The sequence below is a fragment of the Maylandia zebra genome, linkage group LG7 (assembly GCF_041146795.1).
Source record: "Maylandia zebra isolate NMK-2024a linkage group LG7, Mzebra_GT3a, whole genome shotgun sequence".
Taxonomy (NCBI): domain Eukaryota; kingdom Metazoa; phylum Chordata; class Actinopteri; order Cichliformes; family Cichlidae; genus Maylandia; species Maylandia zebra.
The window spans coordinates 51535858-51548208 of record NC_135173.1 but is presented as its reverse complement, the minus strand read 5'-3'; the positions used below and the strand labels follow the sequence as shown (position 1 = coordinate 51548208).

The 12351-nt window shown below is 39.5% G+C and overlaps 1 protein-coding gene and 1 long non-coding RNA gene across 2 annotated transcripts in view; both read left to right on the top strand.

The window, feature by feature from the left end:
- Window positions 1-932: 932 nt before the first annotated feature.
- Window positions 933-12351, top strand: part of loxhd1a (lipoxygenase homology PLAT domains 1a) — a 37021-nt gene continuing 25602 nt past the window's right edge. The window contains exons 1-4 of the mRNA XM_014413513.4: window positions 933-2440; window positions 8154-8268; window positions 9975-10055; window positions 11804-11988. Coding sequence (XP_014268999.2) covers window positions 1708-2440; window positions 8154-8268; window positions 9975-10055; window positions 11804-11988 — 1114 coding nt within the window. The 5' untranslated portion in view covers window positions 933-1707. The remainder of the gene's footprint in view (window positions 2441-8153; window positions 8269-9974; window positions 10056-11803; window positions 11989-12351) is intronic.
- LOC143419531 (uncharacterized) lies at window positions 2779-6401 on the top strand. Its single transcript, XR_013099527.1, has 2 exons — window positions 2779-5571; window positions 6153-6401. It is a non-coding gene; the product is annotated as an uncharacterized LOC143419531 (long non-coding RNA).

The following is a 12351-nucleotide window of genomic DNA, read 5'->3' as shown; positions in this document are numbered from 1 at the left end:
ATCAAAACTCTGCATTAAAAAAAGTGTAAAACAATAAACTTGTAAAACCACAGCCTCAATGTGCACTCCACAGCTATCCTAAAAAGTTGATTCTGTTCAAGAACAGGCGAAAAAAGGCTAGCTAAAACAAATACATGTCCTCAACTCACAGGTATAAGTAGCTGAGTGATGCATTTTTCAAAAAATTATTACACACCTGTGAAACTGAAATTTTAGGGCAGCTGAGCTGAATGTGAATTAGAAAAAAGATTGAAATTTTGGCAGGCGAGAGACAAACAATAACTCCTGGGGAGGAAAAGTGCAGTGAAGCAATCCAATGAGGTTTGACTCTTTGCTGTCAGCCAATCTTTGGGTAATCTGATGTTGAAAGACCAATATGACCAAACTCTGCCCTTCTCCTTGATGCCTGCATCATCAGGTGTCAGATGGCAGCAATAAGGCTAATGGGATGATTTGGCACATTGTCAAATGCAGATGTGTATGCCAGTGAGGCAGAGATACAACAGCAATGCAAAGGAACTAATGCATGAAACAGGGTGTCATTATTATTTATTTCTTAAGTTTATTTCTCTTATTTCTATTTATAATTTATTGTATAAGTCCCTGATATATGGAAAATGATGCTAACCCGCAGATGATTTAACTTTTAATTTAGATTCAATAGTTCCTCCCGTTCTCCATCATTAGAGCACCACAGAAATAGTATTTTTTTTCTGGGCAAATGATGTGAGGAAATTTCTTCTGTATTATTTGGGGTATTAAATATGTATATATTTATTTGGTTTTGACTTGCATCATGAATAATGTCCAAAAACTAGAAACGTTCTCATTTACTTCAATTTGTAAATTACATCAGAGTGATTTTAATTTTTTAACTGATTTGATTATTTTTAAATAACTATATATGCTGTTTATGGTGTTTGATTCGTCTGTAAATAAAGAAGAAACTGTAAAAATATATATATTTTTTCTAGACACCAGCCAGAGCCAGTACTTTTTTTTCCTGATTGAGACAGGCTAGCAATAGCCTTTTCACAAGCAGCATATTTCCTAAAACGTGCTGCTCTTACCTTTGTTAGAGTTCATTATAAGTTGCACTGAGTAAAATAAATCAATGCTGTCTGAGTTTTACTTAGAATTATAAGTTGCTTTTACCCTGTGAATGTGAATTAGACACACTCGATGCAACAATAAACAAAGAGAAGTAATTGTAAAGTTGTGTGTGTGTGTGTGTGTGTCTGTGTGTAGGGGTGTGTGTGGATGTGTACATGCGTGTCTGTGGTCCTGTCTGTATGAGTGTGACTGCAGGTAAAAGCGAGACACCCCCGGCCCGTAAAGCGATCCTGACACCATGAATAATACAGGGTGCCGTGGCAGAGAGGATAAGTTGTCTGTGCAAGGCTCCTTTTTCACAGGGCTTTCTCCTGTGGGTCATGTGAGTGCTGAAGTGACACTAATTTTTCATGAGTGATGTGTGTGTATGCATGGTGTGTTTGTGTGTGTGTGAGTGTGTGTGTCTGCAGGTTGTGTGGCCAGGTAGGAGACGTCCAGGCAGTCATCCCTCCATCTGTGTGTCCTCAGTGGCTGCTCCGACCCCACGATCCCAGAGCATCTCTGCAGCCAAGGGTCAAATGAATTGTCTTACACCATTAGAAACTCTACGCAGCTCTTACGAAACTAAGGGTCAGGGAAGTGAATGAATAAAAGATGCCGTCCAAACAGAAAAAATCCACAGCTTCAGGAGAAACTGAAGAGGTTGATGACGAAGTGGAGGAAACTGAGCCAAAGTTAAAGGAGAGGAGCAACGGTTTGACCCGAGGGGACACCACTAAAAGGGGGAAGAGTCAGAAGAAACACAAGAGCTCCGAGAGCACTGAGAATCAGGAGCTTTCAGAGAACGTGAAAGCTAAAAAAGAGGGGGGAAAGGGACGAGAGAAAAAGAAGAAAAAGAAAGCAGATGAGGACGAGGATGCTGAGGCTGTGATTGAAGGCAAAGATGATGAGGGTGAGCAGAACAACAATGATCCCTCAACCAATACCAAAAAGAAGAAATCACAGAAACTCAAAGAAGAAGTGACCGAGGGAGTGAAGGAGGAAAAGAAGAAAAAGCACAAGAAATCTTCTGCAGAGAACCCGGAGGGGGACGCGGAGATGGGTTCCAAAGATAAAAAGTCCAAAGATGGCAAGAAAAAGAAAAAGTCTCACAATGACGATGATGAGGAGCCTTTAATTGAGGAGCAGGAAGAGGAGGAGGAAACAAAGAAAAAGAAGAAAAAGAAGGCAAAAAAGGGATCAGCAGACAGTGATGAAGATAAAAAGAAGAAGGGGAAAAAGTCCAAAAGCAAACAGGTGGACTACTCTGAAATCTACCAGAATGAACTGCTGAACTACCACACAGACTCATCCGATGGATATGAAGATGAATACTTCAAAAAGAAAGGTAAGAGCATCTGATTGCAGAGCAGATGGAGAAACCTCACATGTTGCTTTTAAAATAAAAAATCTGAGTCAATATGTTGGAGTGTATCAGCTGCTCAAACCTTGACTCCAGTTCTGTCAGCACTGAGCTGGAGCGCTCCGGGGAATCCCTCTGTTATTGTTCTGGGTGAAAGCTCAGTTATGTTCTACATGAATGACGCCAAACAGTGGCTCGGGGGCAGACAGGTGCTGGGTGCCATCCCAGTCGCAGGGGCTGGGAGCACAGCCGGGGCCAGAATCAGGCCTGCGAGTCAAAGGAGCTTTCTTAAAGCAGATCAGAGGCCCTCAGAAAGATGTTAATCAACTCTGCAGGACTATTTTGTGTGTTTTTTGTTAATAATGTTAATAGCATAAGATTTTCTTGTCATGTAACATATTTTAAGCATCCTCTGATTAGACTAGACTTATTTTTTTACACTGATTTCAGATATGGAATTCAATTTAAGCTTGCAAGTCAGGTTTTTGACATGCAAATCATTGACTTTTTGACAGAATGTTGGAATTGTTTCCTACTTAAATTGTTTTGATTGTTTATTCTGAAAAAAAAAACCCAATACCATAATATCATAGCATAGTCGCCTCAAGCTGATTTATATTGTAAGGTAGAAACGCTACAATAATACAGAGAAAACCCCAACAATCAGTTTACCGCCTATGAGCAAGTGTTTGGTGACAGTGGAAAGGAAAAACTCCATCTTAACAGGAAGAAACCTCCAGGAGAACCAGGCTCAGGGAGGGGTGGCCATCTGCTGTTACCAGTTGGGGACAAGATGATGATAAAGAAATTTCTGTCAGTTTAGCTAAAAACAAAAACCAGGCGGGTAGCGTGCCTCAGGGTAAAGTGGTCCAGGGTTCAAATTCATAATCTGGCTGGAGCTTTTCTGTGTGAAGTTTGCATGTTCTTCCAATGTTTGCATGGGTACTCCAGCTTCCTTCTGCTGTCCAAAGACATGCAGTTAGTAGGATTAGGTTAAAAATGCCTTTTCACGAGTACTGCTGATGAAATAACCCAATATAAAACATGCTTACTAGAATATTTATCGCAGTTTATCAGTCATCATGAATATCCTAACACAATGTTCTTTGTGTGCATCCAGTGAGAGAAATTAATTAGATGGCGTCATAGTTCAAAAGGTCAAGCTCAAAAGCCCCTTTATTCCTTCTTGTCCTTCTTGTGAACTTTTTACAGTGGAAGCTATTTGCAGAATGAAGAATTGAGCAGACTCCTAAATGGTAAATGGACTGGCTCTTATATAATGCTTTTTTACTGTGCTTCAGTGCTCCAGACACAAACACACAAACACACATACACATGCACAAGCACTTTTTCCATATATATCTTGCTGGATATATATTCAAACAACCTTGGGAAAGGCACAGATTTAGTACTTTTGCCCCAAAAGAAGTTTTGCTTTGTTTCAGTTTTTGTTTTTTTGTTTTTTTACATTTCTGAACGTGTTTGCAAGAGCTTACAAGACATGCAACACTGCAACATCATAATTTGTCTATTACATTCAATTACATTATTTATGTGTTTCCACATAAACACCTCCATAAAACTGACTTTATATAGTTAATGATTTACTTGAAGCTCTTGATCATCTTGCAGATTATAAAAGGAACATTAAGTATTTGTAGCTGTGATACACCTCTACAGTGAGAACATCTTTGTTACCTAACTGACCCACTCAGGTTTTTGACACTCCAAGGAGATTATCATGGTTGAGTTTTACCAGGCCACTGTCTATCTGATTTTATCAGGTGTCTCTCTTTCTCCTTAAGCTGGGTTTAATAGCTCGCCTCACTGTTAATTAGGTATCAGATTGACTTTGATCAAATTGCTCCTTTATCAGATCTGTACATTTCCTCTCTCCATCTTCTAGAAGGTTTAAGATATTCTCTTGCTGTCTAGCCTTCTTATGCATTTATCCTTAGTATTTAGTTTTATTTCATATGACACCTCAAACTGGCTTTTTTAACATTTACCTAGAACAGTGGACACCCTGCAGCATATATGTCAGATTCACTTTAGTCTAGTTTTGTAGTCCTATATACTAAAAATGAAGGGAACGCTCGATAACACAAAGCCACTTAATTTCAGGGATATCAGTCCAACCAGTTAGAAAGCACTAACCATTGTGAATTTATTTTATCTGCTTTGGTGCAAAGGAAAGAGACAGTAGGTACCCTGCAGAGGCAGCAGGACATTCTCGAAACAGCTCCTTATCCACCAACTCCAGCTGTAGCTCAGGAGATAGGACAGGTCATCTCATTTTATCCCTGGATGCCTCAGTAGGGGCAACGTAATAATCATCCGTAAGAGTGTGAATGTTAGATACAAAGCATAACAAAGTGCTTGGGTGAATTAGGCCTGTCATATAAACATGTAGAAAAGAGTTAAGAACCAGTCACTTTACTATCTCATATGTATGTAGTCTGAGTACCTCTATAAACGCAGACATTTTTGCATTTTGCTGGTCTGGAGCATGTAGGTGTGTTGTGTGCTAACATAATGCTATCATTCCAGACTCTGCAGGTCACGGTTTAAATGTAAATGTTAAATTTCATGACAGCTCAAGTACAAAAAGACTGAACATGTATGGCTTGTTTGGAAGGTTTGCCAGGAGAAAGATTCTTCCGTCTAACCAACATGGCAGCACAGCTTAGGTTTTGCAGCGTTGCATCTGAACGAACCAAAGAACTTCTGTAACAATGTCCTTTGGAGACCAAAGTGGTCATAATTAATCGCACACAGCAAATTCAAAAGTGTTAAATGTTTTGGTGTTAATAGTCTTCTTGCAAAAGTAGAGTTAATTTTACTCTAAGCAGAGTCACATTCTTTTAATGTAACTCTGAGGTGTAAAATGATAGTAGTTAAAATCGAGTGTTAAAAATGAGTGTTTCTCTGTCAAATCTGGAGGTGTTACAATGGAAACATTAACTCTTGACCTCTTAACTCTGAACTCCTAGAGGGGCTATGACACCAACAGAGTAAATTCACAGACTCCGCCCCCAGCATGGCTCCAATCGAAGCTGAAGTGAAGCCGTTTCAGAACATTTTGCTCTACATATTTGAGTTGTTTGCCATGCTTGGTAAGTCATTTTTTCAAAGATTGTTTCAATTGTTATTAGCTTTTACTTCTGTGGCTCTTTGGAGTTGAGACAAAGCTGTGTGAAAGGCATTAGCCATGTTGCTCGGTGATAGCATAATATTCTGTTTTAGCTAGCTGAAAGGTATTGTTTGCGGGCAAATACCACAGCCTTGAAAAAAAGCTTGCATGTGAATTTTCAGTCAAACTTTTGGTCAAATACACCTAAAACAATGTCTAGAATGTGAAATGTTGGTATAATGGTGCTACTTGAAGCCTGAAAACGATCGCCCATAAAAAAAAACGAGCAAACAGCAGTAGCTGACGTCCTGACTGGGTTCTACGTTAGCATAGATCCCTCCAGAGTTTTGTGCACACGGTTTAGGTAAAAATGAAAAAGGTTGAGGTTTTACATTTAGTTCAGTATTACCTGTTGCCTGTGTCCTTGTCTTTTGGGAAAATACTTTACACAAGTAATGGCTCAAAGAGGATTCCTTTTTTTTTTTTTTACTGTGCTGCAATTGTTTACTGGATTATTTGTGCCATTAATTGGTGTCAACTAATTTTTATTCAATCTCCACACAGGATATGCTTGTGAAGATGGAATATGGGGGAGAGCAGAAGTGCGTTGAAGTTCCACAAAGTGATGAATGAAGGACATGCATATTGTATTGAAGAAATAAGTGATGAGAATGCTGTTATTTGCATTTACCATGTCAGACCTTTTGATAAACAAAATTCTAATGAAAGTGAGAACATGTATACTGTTACATCTTTCAGAAAATGTTTTGAAATTGTGGTGCACAGTTCAGAATAAATGTTTTTCAAAAACCATTGCATCTTTTTAGTAAATGTTTATTTCCAAAAGAAATTTCTAGAAGTTCAGAACAGTAAAATTCCCGCTTTTTAGAATGAATTAGAAGATAACTCTTACGTAGTTAAACTAAAATACTCTTTGAGAGCTAATATATAAACTCTTAACACCAAGTGTTAAATTATCAACTCCAGACAGATTTGGTGTTTAACACTAAATCAGAGTTAACGTACCAACTCTCCAAAAAGAGTTAAATTAACACTCTGGTGTGGACCCATATAGACACTTTAATAGTGTTGAAATCAAATCCGACAGTGTTAATTTGGACATGCTGGATTTGCTGTGCACCATTTATGGCAAAAACCAAACACAGCATATAAGCACAAACACCTCAAACCAACTGTGAAGCATGGTGGTGGAGGGGTGATCATTTGGGCTCGTTCTGCAGCTGTAGGACCTTGGCACCATGCAGTCTTTGAGTCAACCGTGAACCCCTCTGTTTATCAAAGTATTCTACAGTCAAATATTAGGCCATCTATTGGACAGCTAAAGCTTTGCCCAACAGACTGACTGAAAAAGAAACTAATTAAGGTATTACAATGGCTCAGTTAAAGTCCAGACATCAACCTGATTGAGATGCTGGACCATAAGAAAGCTGAGCATAAACAAATGTCCACAAACATCAATGGAGTGAAGCAACTGTGTAACGAAAAGTGTGATAAAATTCCTCCACAGCTAGGAGGGAGATGGATAAAGCCAAATAGAAAATGAAGACTTCACCTGCTAATGGTGGTTCTACGAGGTATTAAATCATGGGGGGTATACTTTCACAGGACTCTCTTATATATAAACTTCTCCAAATCTATTGCATTTAATGAGCCACTCATTTACAAAATAGATGATAAGGCTAGGAACTTTTTCAAAATGTTACCCACATATTAGAAAGGGTTAGTGGTGCTTCTCATTCCCACACTATGTATGGCATACTTTATACTGGTTGTTTCATCCCTGGGTCATAGACTTTCATCTCAAAGACCAATACTTTCAAATGAAATCGAAACAGAAGAAATCCATTTGATACTTTAACGTTGCTGGACCAAAGTGTTACCTTTTTATAGTCTGTAACAGAATGAACATCCTTTTGAAATCTTCTCTAAAACAGCAGATTTTTGTTTAGATTGTTACTCTAAAGCTCCAAAACACTAAAACTTTTTTCATGGATTAAACCAAAGTATTACTTTTAGGAAAATAGTTATTTTGATCTGCTAATGAATATGAATGTAAAACAGAGGGAACTTAAATGCTGCCACCACTTATCCCGTACTTCATAATAACCCACAAATTGAAAGGGTGTTTCTTGAGTAGAAGTCGAGTGATCAGCAGTCATTAGGATTTATTTTCTGCACGACTTGATTTTTTTCTTAGTTTGATTCGTCCTCTCTTCTCCTCCATGCAAACGATGTGAATGTCACCACCTCAGGTAGATTTTACAGACGGATGAAATGTGAGAGAGGATTGGCTGATGTATAATGCCAGACATGGATTCGTTGCAGTTTCGCCTCATTGAATTCCCTGGCAACTGTGCATGGAAGGAAACATAATGCTCCATAATGTTTATAGATTATTGGACACTGAGGATGTGACTTTGTGTTCGTCCTTTGGTTCAAGTGATTATTCATTAAGTTTTTGTATTAGATATAATGTAATTTGTGACTGTATTTCAGATTGTATTTTCCCTTTTATTCTCTTCTCCCTTCTCCCCTCTCTTCCAGTGTACGAGGTAGTTACTGTCACTGGTGATGTTAAAGGAGCTGGGACAGATGCAAATGTATTTGTTACCCTTTTTGGAGACTTTGGCGTCACGCCCAAGGTCCACCTGGCAAGCAAGTGAGTTTAAAAGGGCTTTTGGTGGTGTTCTTGAATTCGTTTGATGAATATGCTTTTTTTCGTTTGTTTAAATCAGATCTAAGTGACTTACTCTGTTTCACCATCATATGATGTTTAATACGTCCTTTTTCAGTTTGTTATGCCAGTTTAGCACCTTTTCAATGTCAGTTGTTGACTTTTTAATCTTTTCTATTCTTCTCCATTCCTTCAGCACAGAAAAGAGGTATTTTTTATTTAATCAAACTGTAAAATGATGCTTATGATCCTGTCCTTGTGTTGGCTTGTATTGTCAATATAACACTGTATGTGAGAGAATTCCTGTTTAACATCAAAACCTGATGTCCAAAGAACCAGTGATGCAAGATAAAATGACTTTGCACACCAGCCATTAAAAAAGATATTAACCAGTAAATTCTTTGACGTCAGACAACAGAGCAGAGGTTTGTTGGTAAATGGGAATGTCTCTTATATACAGTGCATTAAGTGTTGGACACAGGATATCTGGAGTAAGGAGGAACTATGTGACATGGCTGGTCTTCATTTCCATTTAGAGATAAATGAAAGAAGACCACGATGTCATTTCTGGGGACGATCAAATGACTCTCAGGGGATCTTAGCAGCAGGCTTCCTTTATCTCTGCACACATTGATTGACAGATAGGATTACCTGTGAAGCGTAACAGATATACCATGTTACTGTCAGCCACTCTGGACCATGTCACCCACACCTTGTGGTGGTCTCACCCATCCACTTCAGACAGTGTCCACATCCTTTGCATTTACTGTCTATCTGCTGTGTGATTGTAGTGTTGCTCAGCCGATGAGCTACACACACACACACACGCACACACACACACACACACACACACACACGCACACACGCACACACGCACACACACACACACACAGATGTTCAGGAGCCCCTTTTGGTGACATATTAAACAAACTGCATTGTAAGGAGTTTCACCTTACTCCAATATAAGTTAGGTCCTGCCTGTATTGTGTTATCGTCACTGGAAACTTTAACAGCATGATACAGGTAAGGGAGGGTTGCTATGTCTCCGAGAATATTTGCCCCACTGATCAGTGAGGCAGATTAAAAATGCAACTCTTTGGAAATTCAGTGTAATTATAAAACACGTTCAAATTGCATGAATTCCAAAGTTTGCTGTGAGTTTTCTCCACCCCTCCACCGGATAATCAGTTTCTCCCCTTCATTCTCTTGCAGGTGATTTGACATTGAGAATGAGGGCATGTATTCATGTGTGTTGTACAGTATTTCAATCTTGGCAGTTTGTTGCAGTATGATGACACTGTGCACCTTATTTTGTGAGCCTTGGCATTGTCTGTCCACTGAATATTGCAGGAAGATGAGAACAGATGGAGATATGGGTCAGACACAAAGGCAGGTATTCTCTGTTAATGGAAAAGAGGGTGTCTGATTCACGGTGTTGGGCAGAGGGGGGTCTGGTGTGCTCATGGGCCTGGTTCGACTCCGGGAGGGGGTAAATGTACTTGAGGAGGAAGCAGGAGAGGTGAAGGTTTCAGATTATACCACTGCCACGAGACAACCAGGGTACCCTAAATCTGCGTCATTAAGGGGGATACGATTTACTGTTCCAGAGTTTAGGTCACGTGTCTCTGGGTCTCTAGACTGGGACATTCAGAGCATTGTACTGATATTATTCACATTTTGACATTTTCCAGAAGCCGGACTGCATTTGAGAAGAATAAGACGGATGTTTTCCGAATCAAAACACACAACGTGGGGCCTCTAAAGAAACTGAGGTAGTGTATCGCTAATAGTCGACTGTGATAACTCGTATAAAAACTCACATGTATGCACGCTTTAAATACCCCATTACTGTGTCTGGATTAAATACCCAGAATGCACAACTACAGGTCACTGACAACATCACAATTTCTGCTTCATAGTTGAGCATTCCTCACACAGCATAACAGCAGCTTACTAAGAGGATCCCACAGGAACATTTCTCGCTGTGCGGCGGGCCATCAAAGGATTTCATCCAGTGACAGAAGGTTAAGCCCCATCTGCTGTGTGAAGTTTGTCTCCTCTAGAGAGAAAGACACAGAGTTACATCGCAGCCACAAGACATGACCTCTGAAAACAGGCCCCAAGATTTAAACATGCTGAATTGTCAGGATTTGCTAAAAGAATAATGTTGCATTCTGATTTAAAACTTTGTTTCTTTTTCTAGCATGCCAGACACAGTTTTCTTACCTGTTATGGAGACGATCCTCAGTCAAGGTCCACCTATTTGCTTTTTTTTTTCAAGGTCAAGGCAAATCAGCTTAAGACATTTTAAGAAGAACTTAAAATTCTAAGGGCTACTCAAATTGCATGTGAATAATTCAACATTTGCTGTAGAAAAAAGCAATACAGTTCAAAACTCTGGAAAAAGCTAAAATGGTAAGGAGATTATGTGCGGGGATTATTTGGCCAAACTAGAACTTAATAAAGCTTCTCCTGTTGTAGACATTGCCAGGGCAGTGTTAATCCTTACTGTAATGAAAGTGCTGTCATATATATTGCAGTGGGCTGAGGTGGGGACCCAAATGCAAATACACAGGGAGGCAAAGATCAACACAAGTAAGCTGTTTATTCGGCCAATAAAGATCTACAGATAAAAACAAAACTAAACAAAACAAAGACAAGCCCAAACTACAAAGATAATAAGTCCAGGAAACATGCTGGATGTAGAACAGCAGGCGATAGGACAACACAACAAGGAACACAAGCAAACTGAGGCTTTAAATACACAGAAGAGATAATCGGGGAGATGGGAACCATAAGGGTAATAAGACACAGCTGAAACTAATCAAGCATCCCGAGACAAAGGAAGTCACTAACTAATGCCGCATTCCAGGTTAAGTCAGACGTCGACATTTCCAAGTTCCCAGTTATAGTTTCAATTTGAGACACCCCTTCAACTCAGATTTCCTACTTGGAAAGTCTGAGCAGCTCCACCAATCTTGAGTTAGCAAACCGAACATAAACAGCAGTAAAAGTGTAAAACGTTTAACCTGTCCTGTCATTGTTGTTTGTGACTCACTATATAAGCCACACACAGAGCACTGACCAGATGCTGAGATGGTTAGTTCTTAAAAGTTACCAATGTTGTTCAATAACAGCAGAGCTCTAAACCTCCTGTGGCAATAACATCAGCACACAAATTGTGCACCAGGAGCTTCACACCATGTGTTTCTATGGATAAGCAGCTCCCGTTGTTGTAATGTGTAGGTGGCTTGGTATTTTTATCTACATAGTGTAGATTTCTAGATTTGACATGGGAGTGCATTATTCATTTTGTTATTCTACCCCATCGTATTCATTTTCAGTGTCTGATAGTGTAAGCTGCAATACTTAAACACAACAACCATTGTTGTATAGTATTAAACACTGAAGACATTCAAACAGACATTTAAAATAAAAAACAAATGAGATGTGAGGGTCTCATCTGATATTACCTCCAGGCTGCATTCGTGTCTCTCTCTGAATCTGCTGATTTCCTCAGGATCGAGCACGACAACACAGGGATGAGTGCCAGCTGGTTCTTGGATAGAGTGGTGGTGACTGACATGAACCGACCCCATCTGCGCTTTTATTTTGCCTGCAACAACTGGCTGAGTCGGGAGGAGGGCGACAACCTGTTTGTCAGGGACCTGCTGGGCAGCATGAACCCCATGGACGTCCCGAAATGTAGGTCAATCCGGGACAAACCTGTAATAATAAGCAGACCAAAATGTTCACAGAGGTTAAAACAAAATAACAGTCCTAAATACCTTCTCCACATGTCAGAGAAACCCCGGGGATTAGAAATGGTTGACTCTTGTAATAAGATGTCTAAAAGCCAAATATTATGTAATGCCTCTAGAAAGCACTCTGGTCTCTACCACTCAAAGTGGACAATCATTTTAAATATTTATTTTTCTAAATGAGAACTACGTCTGATGTTTTTTATGTGTTAGAGCCATGTGTCTGGCCAGTTGCACACAACCAGTGCTCGATAGCTTAGTGTTTTAGATAGAGTTTCAGGCTGTCATTGAATTCCACTAGAGTGTA